Here is a 16740-nt window from a genome sequence, read left to right on the forward strand (position 1 = left end):
GTCTTCCATGTATGAGCATTTAAAAGTTGCACATACATGTTACACTTAAGTCCTGCATTTTGTGAATTGTAGAAATCATCATCGCTATGTATAGTTGCCAACTTTGAATAGTTGGCTTGCAGGAGATCCCGTAGTGGGCGCGTGGTGGAAGGACAGGGGGCGGGGCCAACATGACACGATTCGCCCCGCCCCCAGGACGAAAATGATGCGATTCGCTGTGATTTGCGTCATTTTGCCTCCCTATAGGCAGGACGCATGAGGCTTGCCTGCTCTCCCGGGAGTCCCGGAGACCTATCCATAATTCGGGAGTCTCCTGGACATTCCGGAAGAGTGGGCAAATATGTGCATGTTCTGCCAAGGCAAACATTTCATATCTGCAGTGTGGCATTTGTTCTTTTTAAAATACTAGTCAAGATATTGTACTTAGAGTTTAGCTCAGTTCTGCAAAGTACACACATTTTGGACATGATTTAATTGTTCCTATTTTGTTTGTTAATACTTTCCCGTATAGCCTGACAGGTGGCACAGCCCAGACAATCTCTGAAGAACCATACATCATTTAGAAAAGAAGAAAGAATATAAGGAACAAGAAGTCATTTGAACATTAGAATATAAAGCCTGCAGCTAGTAGTCTAACAAGAACAAAACAGCAGTTAATCTTGTTACAATGCTTTTGGTTTCAAACAGCTTAGTGGATGGATAATGCATAACGGAAATGTAAATATGTGTATACCATTCAAAATATATCTAAATACAACACAAGGTAATTATCATATGCACATAATGGGGATCATGCTGGGTTGGATGTCCGCCGGTTTGTTTAGAGAAAAGTACACAATTTGTGCTATGCATATCCATAATAAAAAGTGTACACCTATGCCCATCTGCAGATTTGGTCGTTCCTGACACTTGCACCTCGTTATGTACAGTCATGGCTAAGACTTTTGAGAATGACACAAGTATTGGCTTTCACAAAGTTTGCTGCTTCAGTGTTTTTTGAGCTTTTTGGCAGATGTTGCTATGGTATACTAAAGTAAAATTACCAGCATTTCATAAGTGTCAAAGGTTTTAAATGACAATTACATTAAGTTTATGCAAAGAGTCAATATCTGCAGTGTTTTTGAAGACCTCTGCAATTCGTATGCTGTCAATCAACATCTGGGCCACATACTGACTGATGGCCACCCTTTCGTGCCTAATCAATGCTTGGAGTGTGTCAGAATTTGTGGGTTTTTGTTTGTCCACCTGCCTTTTGAGGATTGACCACAAGTCCTCAATGGGATTAAGGTCTGAGGAGTTTCCTGGCCATGGACCCAAATTTGTGATGTTTTGGTCCCTGAGCTACTTAGTTATCACTTTTCCCTTATAACAAGGTGCTCCATCATGCTGGAAAAGGCAAAGTTTGTCACCAAACTGTTCTTGGATGGTTGGGAGAAGTTGCTCTTGGAGGATGTTTTGGTACATTCTTTATTCATGGCTGTGTTCTTAGGCAAAAGTGTGAGTGAGCCCACTCCCTTGGCTGAGAAGCAACCCCACACATGAATGGTCTCAGGATGCTTTACTGTTGGCATGACACAGGACTGATGGTAGCGCTCACCCTTCCTTCTCCGGACAAGCGTTTTTCCAGATGTCCCAAACAATCTGAAAGAGGATTCATCAGAGCAAATGACTTTATCCCAGTCCTCATCAGTCCAATGTCTGTACTTTTTGCAGATTATCAGTCTGTCCCTGATGTTTTTCGTGGACAGAAGTGGCTTCTTTGCTGGCATTCTTGACACCAGGCCATCCTCCAAAAGTCTTCGCCTCACTGTGCGTGTAGTTACACTCACACTTGCCTGCTCCAATTCCTGAGCAAACTTTGCACTTGTGGTGCCCCAATCCCACAGCTGAATCAACTTTAGGAGACGGTCCAGGTGCTTGCTGGACATTCTTGTGCACCCTGAAGCCTTCTTCACAACTATTGAACCTCTCTCCTTGAAGTTCTTGATGATCCTATAAATGGTTGATTTAGGTGCAATCTTACTAGGCAGAATATCCTTGCCTGTGAAGCCTTTTTTGTGCAAAGGAATGATGACTGCATGTGTTTCCTTGCAGATAACCATGGTTAACAGAGGAAGAACAATGATTTCAAGCACCACCCTCCTTTTAAAGCTTCCAGTCTGTTATTCTATATCAATCAGCATGACAGAGTGATCTCCAGCCTTGTCCTTGTCAACACTCTCACCTGTGTTAACCAAAGAATCACTGACCTGATATCAACTGGTCCTTTTGTGGCAGGGCTGAAATGTAGTGGAAATGTTGTTTTTTGGATAAAGTTCATTGTTATGGCAAAGAGGGAATTTGAAATTAATTGCAATTCATCTGATCACTCTTCATGACATTCTGGAGTATATGCAAATTGCCATCATAAAAACTGAGGCAGCAGACTTTGTGGAAAACAATACTTGTGTCATTCTCAAAACTTCTGGCCATGACTGTATAGACAGGCAGGACGGGGAGAGGAGGGGCAGCCAACGTAGTGCGAGCAGGCGTGTTTGTAAAATTGTCACTGAGACAGACTCCCGTGGAGACGCAAATATGAAGGTCAGTAGCTATATCACTTGCAGGTGTGTGATGATGATGATGATCGTTACCAGCTGATTGGATGATTGCAGATTGACCTCTGAAGCTAATAAGTTTCTTCAATGATTGTGCATATTATTATTATATGATTTTGTGGTCATAGTTTAGAATGATTGTTTTGCTTCTTTCAATTGTAAGATTATACCTGCTACAATGTATTATAGATAGTTTGTATTATTTTAATCCATTCTAATAATTAATATATTTATCATGATCAAAACAAGTGTTAAAAAACTTTTCTTGTGCTTATAGCCTGGTTGGGTGTAAGTCTATGTGATGTACGAGTGAGATGACCTGGCGCATATGCTACTGGGGCTATGATGAACACATCTTGAGACGCCTCTGAAGCATATTTAGGTAAATATACTATAACATGCCACTTTTTCTTCTTGCTTTCTCCCTTTATGGCCACATTGTACCCATCTTCTAATGGCTAATGGCACCTGCCACGTCACAGAGCACACTTTATCTCAAGCTGGTTCCACAAACATGACAATGAGTTTAGTGTATTGCAATGGCCTCCACAGTGACCAGGGGGTATATTTACTAAACTGCGGGTTTGAAAAAGAGGAGATGTTGCCTATGGCAACCAATCAGATTCTACCTATCATTTTGTAGAATGCACTAAATAAATGATAACTACAATCTGATTGGTTGCTATAGGCAACATCTCCACTTTTTCAAACCCGCGGCTTAGTAAATCTCCCCCCAGATCTCAATCCAGAACAGATTTGCCATCTGAATGTGCAGTTGACAATTGCGTGATGCTATCATGCCGGCATGGACCAGAATCTGTAAGGAATGCTTCCAGCACCTCGTGGAATCCATGCCATGAAGAATTTAGGCTGTTCTGGGGCCAGGAGAGGGGGGGTCCTACCCAGTACTAGAAAAGTGCACCTAATAAAGTGGCCACTATGTCTATATATTGATGTCTAAATTTTGTAATTTATGATACCAATCAAAAAAATAAATGTAAAAAGTGACTTTTCTTTCCAAAGTAAACATAAAATATTTCAAACATGCTGTGACTTTATTTTAAGCAAAAATAGCCTTTCCAAAGTTATAATTCAATCCACATTTAATGATACATTTCAACCTCTCTTTAATCATACTTTACAATTGCCTGTAGCATAGGACGTAATAGAGGAAGAGTAATTTTGGTTCCAGCTATATAGAAAATTAGGAACAGATATGTGTACATTTAAAGCTTGTTGTATTTAAAGCTTCAGATGCTTTAGATGAATGTTTCAGAAATAGATTTCTTTCTATTATGGAGACAGTGAAAGAAAAGAATTTAGTCACGAAAATGGCTTTTTTTTTCTCTCTAAATAACATTTGGTGTGTCTGTTTCATTCTTACTATATCAAAAGCACACATTAAATAAAACACTTCTGATAGTTTTGTTTTGGGGTTAGATTACCTGCATTTCTGTTTAAATCAGGATTAAAATTGAGCAAACAAAATGCATAATATCATATCAAACATTACTTAACACAATTATGGGATTAAAAGATAACTATTTTAAGCTCACTAATTTTTATAATGTTCCCCTTAACCTAACAAGTCAAGTAATAGTATTTTCTGCACCTACCAGCTATCATCATCATCATCCTCTTTTCTTTATATAGCGCCACTAATTCCGCAGCGCTGTACAGAGAACTCACTCACATCAGTCCCTGCCACATTGGGGCTTACAGTCTAAATTCCCTAACACACACACACACACACAGACTAGGCTCAATATGTTAGCAGCCAATTAACCTACCAGTATGTTTTTGGAGTGTGGGAGGAAATCGGAGCACCTGGAGGAAACCCACCAAACACGGAGAGAACATACAAACTCCACACAGATAAGGCCATGGTCGGGAATTGAACTCATGACCCCAGTGCTGTGAGGCAGAAGTGCTAACCACTGAGCCACCGTGCTCCTTAACTAAATGATGGTCAACTTTCTTGCTGGATGTCATGGGCATCATGCCCAACATCAGGGGATTCTAATTGCAATATGCTCAGACTGATAGTTTGTTAGCGTGAGCTCACGGACATTATGCGCTGTGTTGGGGCGGAACTCTTATTCCTCTCCTGTATACAGGCTTTACTAGGTGTCTATAAGAACAAGCAAGCAATGTTATAATGTTATATTATACAAAAGGTTATTAAATAGTGTAGTTAACTTTTAAATAGTTGGAATCAAAATAGCGTGTATTTGAAAGAGTGACCATGAAGCTCTGACGTGACTAGAAAAGGTGGTATATTCGCCCCAGAAATGGTGAAAACTATAGTTATAAATAAACGGCTATCTTAACTTAATATTATATTGTTTACTAGTTCATGTTAAATGGATATTATACTAGAACGTTACTTATTTTGAAGCTACCATTGGCAATCAGTGGTTGTCAAGGAATGGGTTTGTTCATGTGTATCCCACCCACCAAAGTAGTCGGCTTCCTTTAAAATATCCACTGCTGGACACTTTTGAGTCTACATTTGTATTGTACCCCTTAGCAAGCCTCTTGTACATAGCATTTTTATACTCCAGCCACAATATCTCCCAAAATAATCGGTAAATCATGTTATCTCTTGTGAAGGTCATATTTGCATAACTGAGTGAATCCCGAGCCTGCCTCCCCAAATCGATGTAAGGTAATTACCAGTGCTGCTATATCCTGTTATTTATTAACATTTATAAAAATGTATTTATATATATTCCGCAGTGCTTTACATTTAGGAACACAGATATTGTTTATTAAAAACACCATAAGAGGGTTCCACTCCCCAGCTTATTATCTATACATTCTTACAATCTATATAAACGAGCTTGCCCTCTCTACCATTGTAGCCTGGTTCTTATTTTTTCTGTCACTAATCTCCTTGTTTGTTCAGCGCTCAGAATATTTATAGAGACTGACAAACCAATGACCTCACAACGATCCCACTAACCCTCTATCTGTACGGTTTTGAAAATCAGGATGAAAAAAGGAAATAAGTGTTGTTATTTAGTGATAAGGCTATACCTAAATACATGATCCCCATGTGACTCGTACAGTCACTGTGATGAGCTATGCTAAGCAATTTCATAAGGATGTAGTGTAGGAGAGTAAAGGATACTTTAGTATGTGTGGGGTTCTACATTATGGGAAAAACACATAGTGGGCCTGAGTCATTAAGGGGAGCAGAACATAAAAAAGGAGTAAATTTGCACCTTGGCAAAACCATGTTGCATAGGAGGGGAGGTAAATTTAAAATATGGGGACAGATTTATATTTGGGGTAGGGCATGTCCTAGATCAACTTTAAATTTCAGTGTACAAATAAAGCTATCAAGTATTTGTGTGCTACATGAAAACACAGCCACAATGTAACTTATGTGCAAAATAATAAACTAATTTGCACCCCTTGCATTGTAACATGGTTTGTCCAGAGGCAAAGTTATTCCTTTTTTTTTTTGCTTTGCTTTGCTCTTCTTAATGACTCAGGTCCATTGAGAGTATTTTATATTTGCTCCATAAATATGCTAAATAAATTGTAATTGGTTTGTCCTATGCCGGTGTTGACAGCATCTGAAGATAATTGCAGGGACATTGCTACAGGTACATGTCAGCATGTTAATCGAGGTGTAGGGTAGAAGGACCACATTGTACTACAACCTCTCATTTCATGCATAATATTTCATGTTTGGCATTTTAAATGTCCTTCTTAATGCATATTTATTTACACAGCCCAGAGGATAAATATATAGTGAGACTTTATCTTACATACAGGGATAGATTTATCAAGCCTTCTAAAAACTAAAAGTGGAGGTAAGTGGAAGCAACCAGATTCTAGCTACCATTTACCTAGTACAGTGATAGGCAACAGCTCCTTCCTGGTTTATTGACAGAATTGTTTGTTACAGCTTGTAACACTTGTTTAAAATGCCTGCTGATATGTTATTACATATAGGTGTCTCTTTCTTTAAGTGCATTGTTTCAACTTATTACTGAGATTAAGGCTAATGTGTCTCTTTTTGAAGGTTAAGGACACAACATTTTTTTCCTTTGAAGCTTTTGTCCCAATTTATTCAATTTGGACCAAAGGTACAATAAAATTCCTTCTTTACTGTGTCTTAGATACAATTAGTCATTCTTTACCAGGCTTTGTAATTTAATATTTGTCGAAGATGAGAAATTAAAATGCAAACAAGTATGTTGTAATCAAATTGGAAAAACATGACATGATGGAATTTGTAGTTCTTCAAGGTCCTCGAAGACAGAATTATCCCACTGCCTCACAGGAAAGTGTCTCCGATACTATTTTAATATCCTGGTAACTGTGAACTGAGCAGGATCTGAAGCGACTACAAGGGCATCATGACCGCTGACCCACATGACACGTAACCAGGACAAGAGGTATTATATTAAGGTCTAATACATAATAGATGAAATGCAGCTAAAGATGGAAACAGGATGTAGATATATAAACAATGATGTCTGTAGGACTGAGCATGTGGTAATGAATCTTCCCCCTTTACCTTTAAATGTCAATAACAATTATATCTATCTGTTCAAAGTGATGCATGGAAACATCTATCTGCTTGCAAATTAATAGGTTATACTCAGGGCCACCAAGAGCTACCTTGGGCCGGGTCCTGGACCCTCTACCCAGAATGTACACTCAGGATTTGCAAAAGTCTGGTGTGCTCATGCAGGAAGCGTGGAAACCACCAAGGCTGCTCAAGCAGCTTCGACATAAGGTGATGACGCTGTGTGCAGTCCATGGGCATGTGACTAAGCGGACCAATAGGAAGCTAATATTCCATGCAGTCACATTCCCATGCCCAAAATATGGGTCAGCTGTAGGGAAGGATGGGCGGATGGGGCTCACCTGGTTATTATTTCTAATAGGTCAAAGCCTGTATATTCTACTATGGACTGCAAAGAGGCAGCACAGATATGCCTGTCTATGTGGAATATGTAGGGGAAGTATTTATAGCATATGCTGCCTTAGGCTATACTCACCTTAACTCCTTCTTGACTGCCGGTTGGCTGGTGATGCCACGCATTGACATATGAGTACTTCCTCATGGGCATGCCTGAGAATTTTGGCAGGACTGGAGTATTTAACTAACCGCTCCGGAGCCCAGGAAAGAAATCTCTTGGGGAAGGATTCTCTTCCTAGCTCTTGGGCTCACGTAGGTTACTTTTGAGATACATTGAGACAAGAACTCCAGACAGCTGCCAGTGCGGAGGGTGGTTTACCTGAAAGGGCCGGAGTAGAGTAGTATAGAATGTGGAGATTCCGTCTGAGATACTTTCTGCTGGTCCATGTAAACTGAGTGTCACGCTGTAGGCCTTTGAAGGCTGAAGATAATTAGACACTAACCGGTATTGGTGCAACTGGTCAAACAGGCGCGGAGTCTAACTTACCCCTGGTGTTCACCAGGGACCCCCACAAGGAGGTTTGGACTTCGCAGCAGAGAGCACGCAGGTCGCGGTCCTATTAGCCAGTTACCAGTGTAGCGTAGAGAGGTCAGACGGTTCCGGGTCACAGCAATCAGGAATATCAGGTACAAAAGGGTGATCCAAAGGAATAGTCGCCAAGCCGGTCACAGTACAGAATGTGTCACACAGAAGAGTAGAATGGTCGCCAAGCCGGGGTCACAACAGGTAATCAGGAATCAGAATACTCAGGAGTATGGAGGATAAGGAAGCCAGGAACACTGGTGGTGAACCTGTTACTCTGGCACCCTAAAGGCGCCAGAGGCAGGTTTAACTAGGACCCTGGCTGCGGTGATTGGCGGAGAGAGGGAGGCGGCACTTGAGAGAGAAGCGCCCGATACCCGGAAGTAGGTCCGCGGCAGCCGACAGCAGAGGCAGACGTCCGTTCCCCGTCTGACAGGGACTCAGCGGGGACGGCGTCTGACACTGAGTTTGTTCACCTGAGAGTCCTGAGTGTGGCAGAGAGAGCCAAGAATGAGATCCCATTGCTGTGTGGCCCAATAATGCAGAGGCAAGGACCCGTGAGGGAGTGTGACAGTCCCAACACAGAGAGAATGTCAGCTCTTGTGATCAACTAAGGGATTCACTGTCATTTATTAATGAAACTACAGAAAATGCTGGAGAGTCAAATGGAAAATGTAATAAAGCTATTCTGATTATTTAATCAAATAGAAATGGGTCATTGCCCATTGCTTCAACACCAAGTGATTGCACTGCACTATATTCCTGTGTCTGCATTTGTCTTGTTACTAAACTTACTCTATTTTCAATTAGATACTTTTGCAGAACTACAGTGGAACGTGTCTTTGTAGGCGCACTTCAATTATTGTAATAAAAACACTGAAGCATATAAAGTGACAAATGTATTAACGTTCTGCTTCCCTTTCCACTCTCATGATCAGTTTAAGATATAAATAAAAATGAACTATCTTTTTTTTCTTATGTTGAAAAACAAAACAGTTTAAATGAATCAATGGTTGGTCCTATGATGGTGACACACAGGTCTTTGAAGCACCTGTTTTACTCTTTCGATCATGCACCTTTCCAGTCAGACCTAGATCCCTAAAAATGTAGGTGCAGTTTGATTTTCAAGGGCAGTATTAAAATCCAGAATGTGTGTGAGCAGCTGTATATGTACGAGGCTGACAAATAGGTGCGTTAGCGCAATCAGAAATATTTTACAGTTTGCGCTATTTGCTCTCATACATTACTTTTCTAGAATTTGACTCACATTAGTGAAAGTAAAACCACTTCTCTAAAAAGTCAGCTGCTATGGAGTATCAGTGGTTCATTCTCTGCATCTGCGTTCTACACTGGTGACAGTCATCCGAGTCACATGGTACAGTCATAGGCAAACCGAGGGGGGTTTTCTAGTGCCTGGAAACCCCCCCCCCTCCAAGCCTGGGGCACTGTATAATTGAGGTGGCTGGACCCTGCCCCCGTTTCACACGGCTCTGCTCGAAAAGAGAGAGCTGCCTGCAGCTAACAGTAGTGCACACAGCATTGCCCATGTATATTATGGGGATAGGGAGAGTTTGAGCATAGCCAAGCACTCTATAAAATTATAACTACACCCCCATGCATGCTGGTCACGCCCACTGGCGGTGTGGTGTGGAAACCCCCCTCTGCAAATCCTGCGTTTGCCCCTGACAGTTATTTGGTGCACTAATTCTAGCATCTCCTAGTGTATTTTAAAATAAAATCTTCTTCTTGCATGTCTGACCCTTCCTTATATGCCCAAATGCAGAAAAGGCATCTGAACAGAGTAAACTATTATTGTATACTTTTCCTTAAAAGAGGCAGTATTCCCTTTAAATATTCATTGGTTTCTCTCAGATATCTCCTTTATAAGAAGCCGAGGTGCCAGCTACCAAACACATTACGGGATCAGGAACCGCTAGAGGCTGTGTGTACTGTCGCTATTATCATGCTGAGCTGCAAATGGCAAAACATCATCTAGTGAGAATTATCTGTCACAGGACTTTCTGTACCCAGTTTGCAACCAGCCACTCGTGCGACTTGACTTCAAATGTCAGACCAGATTAAAACAAATGATTGGTTCTAAAACATTCAGTGATTATATTGCTCTTTTCTATATTGCTCCATTTTCCATCATGTTGTTATGGTCAGTCAAACTGTATTCCTGTATTATACTTTCATTTGTTATGAATTTACACCATACAAATGCAGTAGCAGGTTTTAAGACATGTATTATTTTTATACTTTTTATTTTCTATAAGCCACTACCAACATGATTCATTTCAGATCTGCAGTAATGTTATGCTGTCATATTTCCCAAATTATTTTCTAATTACAATAAAATGAATGAATGAATTGATAGTAAAGGTATTACCAGCAAGTAATCAATTCAACCCAGGTCAATGTACCTGGATGATCAATGTGGATGTAATCAGAACATACTATGCACATGGGTGAAATAGATCACATTGGCAGATCTAGAACAAATGTGTTTTCTGGCATCAGTAACTAGGAGGGAGGAATGAAGTAAAGAAGCATTAAGTATTGTTTAAATATGGTAAATGATGATATCCGTTAACATGAAATATAAAGTTAGGTACACACTACACGGTTTTCATCCAATAATCGGCTCAAACAGCCGACATATGACCGCTCGTTCAAAAGTCGGGTCAGTGTGTGTAGTGACACGATGGTCGAAAGTCTGCCCAAATGGACGATTGTCGCCTCATTTGGTTGGTCATACCGTTTAATATTTTCGTTACAATCTCGTTTCCGCTGTGTAGTGTGTATAAACTTCCGACCAATCCACAACAGTGAGTACGAAATTACAGTCATTGCTCATGACAACATGACTGTAAAAAGTCGCTAAAGGGACGTCCGCTCTTCCCTTTATCGTCCTAAACAAGGCTAGTGTGTATGCAGTCCATGGACCGAGCGATCGGACCATCGATCACATGTAAAATCGCTCGGCATAAAACGTTGGTTGAAATTTCTGTAGTGTGTACCTAGCTTAAGACAGTATTTGTAGGATTTTTTCCACCACAAAAGGGACACCTAAACAGCCTATCATATATTTAGTCGACATCCATATTTTCTCTTTTCCATAGTCAAATGAAATATAATACAATCATGAGATACATTTTAAAATCAAGTATTGCACAGTGATATCACAACATATATTTTGTAATGTTAGAATGTTACCATTTTGTGTTGTCTAAACAGTTATTGTTTCTTATGTGAATTAAATTGCCCTTTTGTTTTCCTTTTGAAATGTCTCCATGACATACAAGGTTTGGAAAAGAAACAATGCGGTTTTAACATACTATTATTATTTTGCCAAAAAAAGGCACCGAAAAACTGACATGATTGGTTTTACTAGTCGAGCAGTCATTGTTCCTCCGAGCGTGTGCTGACAATTTAGTTTGTAGTTTGTGACATGAAAATTAGTGTTATCATGGTTTGGAAATTGATAAGAATGAATGTTGAAGAAAGTCCTAAGCATCGAGGATTATAGATATCTGCAGCATAGAAAGGGCTTAAACTTTAAATCAGCTTTATATATATTGAATGTAGAAGTCAACAAAGGCTATTTGGAAGGGGATTATAAGAGAGAATATAAATGTGATATAAATATACTGCTTAAAAATACCATCTGGAGAGAAGAAATAAGGAATTTAGGCCTCAGGGAATACAATTCCTCCTAAGACATTCCTTAAGCACAAAAGCATGTCATTGCAATGCCACAAACTGATCGTAACATGAGGTAACCTGAACGTGGTCTTGTCCCCTAAATATAGTGAAGGCAGCCAAGGGAGGGCTGGCAAATTTTAGCCCGGAAGACTTGACTCAGAAGCCTATTTTAAAGTGAAAAAATGCAGGTGGCCCAGAGACCCAGCCCAAGTTAGCACACTATGGGACCAGCTCAGCCTGCCCCTGGAGGCGGCCATATTTTGGGATGAACTATTGTTTACGTGAAAGCTGCCCAAAAATTCACTAGGAAGCCCTACCTCCCAACAATGTAACTGTAGCAGTGTGTGCACAACCAACGGAGAGGGGCGTGGTCATTCCCAGTTGGGGGAGTGACCATGTCACGTTGGGACACATTATAATTGCAATAACATGAATTAGCGAATTCATATTAAGGGGATTACTGACAAGTAATCAATTCAACCCATGTTACTGCATCTGGAAAATGAATGTGGAAATTAGAACAGAAGATTATCACATGGGTGAAATGGGTCATGTTAGAGACTCTGGTAGGAATGTGTTCTCTGGCTGCACTGATCAACTGGGTAGAACAAACCTCCCAGATCTCCTGACTGTTCAGCGGGACAGTACATTAAAAACGGGACAGTCCAGTTTAGGTGACACAGTCAGTACTATCACTGGCTCCTATTGAATTGATAAGATGCACTCTCGTGGATATTGTATGAGCTCACAAAGTGGCTCCCTCCATAGACGATGGGGGATCCTAAGGTATTAACCATGTAACTGTATTACAACTAGACAATAAAACATCCCATTAATAAAAACAGTTTTCTGTTTCTTGCCCTGCAGCTCATTAAAAGAACACCCAAAGCACAGTCTTGAATAACTCACAATGTTATAAATATTCTATGCTCAAAAATACTTTTTCCTAAGCCTTATCCATGTGTGAAAAATCCTTCAGGACATCTAAAAGCACTTTTGCTGAGAACCTTGTGATAATTGCTTACCTTCCATTGTAAGCAGGATGCGAAGAATTCCTGCTTCATATTCCCGAGAGTACAGAATGACATGTTACACTTAAAACGTACTGGTCACAAAATCATGTTTAAGGATAGGTACATAGACCAGAAAGAGACATAAAGAACAGAGCGTCACGGTAAATGTATAGATTGTATTGTTGTATAGATTTCCTGTACAGCTGCAAGAAGCACGCTAGGCTCAGCGCGCACGTTTGTCATTTTGATAATATTTGGTCCCGTCTACTCCCTCATTTTCCAAGTACTGATAAAATGCATAACACACCCAGACATCAAACGCAACTAGAGATGTGGATCAGTTCAAACAAGTCATTTGTTTTCTAAAAAAGTGGTAGCGAGATTTATAATGAGATTTATAGCGTCTTCTTAATGTTAACATCATCCAGTTGGGTGGAGCTGCAAAATATTATTACAATATGTCTTTTTAGCACTTGTATGTTGTAATGTCAGAAGTTGGGCAACACTGGCATCATCTATTTCAGTTATTCTACTTTAATTAAAACTAAAATGAATAAAAAGGATAATATTCACTGCCTAGAACCAGGTTTATTTACCCATGGAAGTGAGAAGGATTTAATACTACTACTACTACTAATAATAATAATAATAATCTAGTGTTGTAATAAGCCATGCGTGTACTTTATACACAGGGATGTGTGTCTTGTATTTACACACCTGTCTGTCCTGGATTTAATCCACTGTTACTTCTCAGATCTCTACAGTATACTTATTTCTGGCTTCCAAGCTACTATTTGTTTATAATTGAACAGCTAACCCTTGCCCACTCAAGTATTCACAACAATTTAACTTGTACCCAGCTTGGCAAACGAGGATGGTCATGCATATGTCTTTATTGTGCATTATAATTACCGGTAACCTAGGAATAGGGATTACTGATAAAGCTGACATGTCACTGGGAACTAATACTACTGATACACTGTGCTATCGGGGACCACTACTGCTAGTGGCTTAGTGATACCGACTAATATGCCTTAAAATATTGCCCATTAATGCTACTGCAGGCATTGACATTGCTGATTATTGTGGATAACTGTTATTGCTAGCATCTTACTTGGCATTGCTACTACTGCTGACCTCATGATTAATTTAAGACATAAAAGAAGCTAAACAGAGGTTAAAAAAAAGTAAAAGCAGAAAGCAAAGAAGCGGTTTGTCCTGAATGGACTTCGAATGATGATCTCCCTCTTTCCATCATACACATTTTCAGGTAGATCTCCACAATCACCACATCCTGTTCCACGGACCATGAAGTGGGCGCGCACTTTGCCAATGCGCTTGTCAGACAATAGGTGCCCTTCTGCCAATTAACAATTTGTGCATTGCAAGTTTTTTGCACCTTACTGTGTTAGCCAAAAAAAGGACGACGACCATTGGAAATACATTTACAAATATAACTTCTTACCTTTGGAGTTCGTGCATATTTTCCCCACCTGGCATCCTTTACCAGACTTATATCCAAAAGTTCAGTCTCCTAGGAAAAGAAAACAAACGTGAACTTGTATAAAAGATCAACAGTCAATCCTTAGTTAAAGTACTTTCAGCTTTAGGTAAAGAAGTTGTTAGTATTACACTTAGTAGGAAGAGGAAACCACAAAGTAAAACAAACTCAGGCAAATATTATTTTCTATTAACCTTTGAGAGACACATAGGGTGGCACATCAGGAGATGAGGCTGTATTGCCTACCGTTAGGACTGTTATGTAGAAAGAATTCAGCTTACGTTGAGCAATGTCCAGGCAAATTACAGTCTGGAATGCTGTTTGCAAAGTGATTCTAGAAATTCCGTTCTTGTTTAGCTGGAGATATTAATTTGGAATAGATATCACTTTACCTATACTCTTGTTTGTAAAGTGGATGTCTGTTTTACATTTAAATGTTCATCCCAAAAGCTGCACCCAAAATGACCTTTAACAACAAGCTTATGTTCTCTACCTTGACAGTGGTCACTGTAGAGGCAGCCATTTTTGTGGTCTGGGTCAATATGTATGAGCATTAAGGCTATCACATTACAAGAAATTATTGAGGCTTGTCAACATTTTATCCACACCTGTCTCTTATGCCCTTTGCCTCAATTAAGTCACTTTCTCCTAGAGAATTGCTAGGATGCATTTGTAGGGCAGCACAGTGGCTCAGTGGTTAGTACTTCTGCCTCACAGTGCTGGGGTCATGGGTTCAGTTCCCGACCATGGCCTTATCTGTGTAGAGTTTGTATGTTCTCCCTGTGTTTGCGTGGGTTTCCTCCGGGTGCTCTGGTTTCCTCCCACACTCCAAAAACATACTGGTAGGTTAATTGGCTTCTATCAAAATTGACCCTAGTCTCTCTCTCTCTGTCTGTCTGTGTGTGTGTATGTTAGGGAATTTACACTGTGAGCTCCAATGGGACAGGGCCTGATGTGAGTGAGTTATATAAATAAATGGATGCATTATTATTATAAATAGTGGTTCAATCAACTACATGTAGGGCAACAAGTCTACTTTAAAGGAAATGACCACTCCACCCTCAAAAATCTTTAGTAAACAGGACTGTCCCTTCAATTAAAAACAGATTTTATCTATGCAGGCTTAATTATATGTTTGTAACAAAACGATCTAGAATGGGTTTATTCTCATGAAAACAAGTAAAAAAAACCACATACTGCAGCTTAATTTCCCCAAGGAAATAGCACAACTGTAAATGCACAAATTGAGGTCAAATACCAACAATTAGCATCTTTCTTTAAATTTCCCCTTCAAATGAGTCTTTCATTGAATAGATGCTGCCTTACTTAGAAATAAAAAAAAATGAATAAACAGCCTGTCTTGAATGTGAAGCTAACTGTCATGTAGGTTAATGCTTATGTAAATTGCATTTAAAAATACTTCCTTGTGTATATATTTTTTTTATCTAACTCGTGCACCTAAAATAAAAAAAAATGATTTCCTTTCAATGAAATATTAAATAAATTCAGAATCTGGGCAAAAACTAGGGATCAGGAAATATTACTTTACATAACACTTTGAATCCAGAGCTGGCTGTAAATCTAATCTTCAGAAGGGATCACTAAGTTGTGACATATTAAACGACTTAATTAAAACCCAGTGAATTGCCAGGTCGAATATGTTATCAATTCAAAATTATTTTCACTCATTTGCGCTAAGCGTTAAACATTAAACATTACATGGATACATTGAATTTAGCTCTCTTTCCACATTATTGATTAAGGGTGGATATGAGCAAATTATTTTCATTCTGCTTTTACAAATATCTCTAATTTAGAATTATTTAAATTGGAACGAACATCAATATAGAGCGAAGAGTATACAAATATGTTGGCTGATACATCCATTTTCTTTTCCCAAGCAATGTATATGGGAAAACTCTGTTTAGAAGTAAAGTAATTGACTGCATTCTAAATAGAGAATCATCCAATTGTGTTCTTTGGAGCTGGCAAGGAACCAGATGGAAAGATTGAAACGATGTATTGAATTACACTTATAAAAAAAGAAACACTTTTTAGCTGACTCATCAATCATAAGTTTAGCTGAACATACGGCATGATAAATGATAGCAATATTCAATGTTGTAATAAAAATAAACAAATCAGTAAAATGTACTATATAAATGCCTAGTGGCGTGTGTGGAAAAAAAAAACCCAAGCTGCAGCGCCACCTGCTGGGCAGAGTTATACACTGACCTATATATTTCTTGAAGGAGAAGTGACAGTTGGGAGTGGTTGGTGGTTGCCGGGGGTGACAGTGGGGAGTTTTTAACACCTTAAGTAGCTTGATGAAGGATGTGGCGATGAAGATGAAGGATGAGGTGATGGAGAAAAATGATGAGGTGGTGACATGTGGACAAAACCACGTTAAAAAAGGGCGCTTGCGTCGGGAAGTAACGCTCTTCCCCTGAGGAGGCCTG

General features: G+C 39.5%; 1 protein-coding gene across 1 annotated transcript in view; it reads right to left on the reverse strand.

Annotated features, from left to right (window-relative positions):
* The window catches only part of PLCB1 (phospholipase C beta 1), a 532247-nt gene that overhangs the window by 352535 nt on the left and 162972 nt on the right, over positions 1-16740 (reverse strand). The window contains exon 3 of the mRNA XM_075203998.1: positions 14246-14314. Coding sequence (XP_075060099.1) covers positions 14246-14314 — 69 coding nt within the window. The remainder of the gene's footprint in view (positions 1-14245; positions 14315-16740) is intronic.

This window comes from Mixophyes fleayi, chromosome 3 (assembly GCF_038048845.1).
Source record: "Mixophyes fleayi isolate aMixFle1 chromosome 3, aMixFle1.hap1, whole genome shotgun sequence".
NCBI classification, from domain to species: domain Eukaryota; kingdom Metazoa; phylum Chordata; class Amphibia; order Anura; family Limnodynastidae; genus Mixophyes; species Mixophyes fleayi.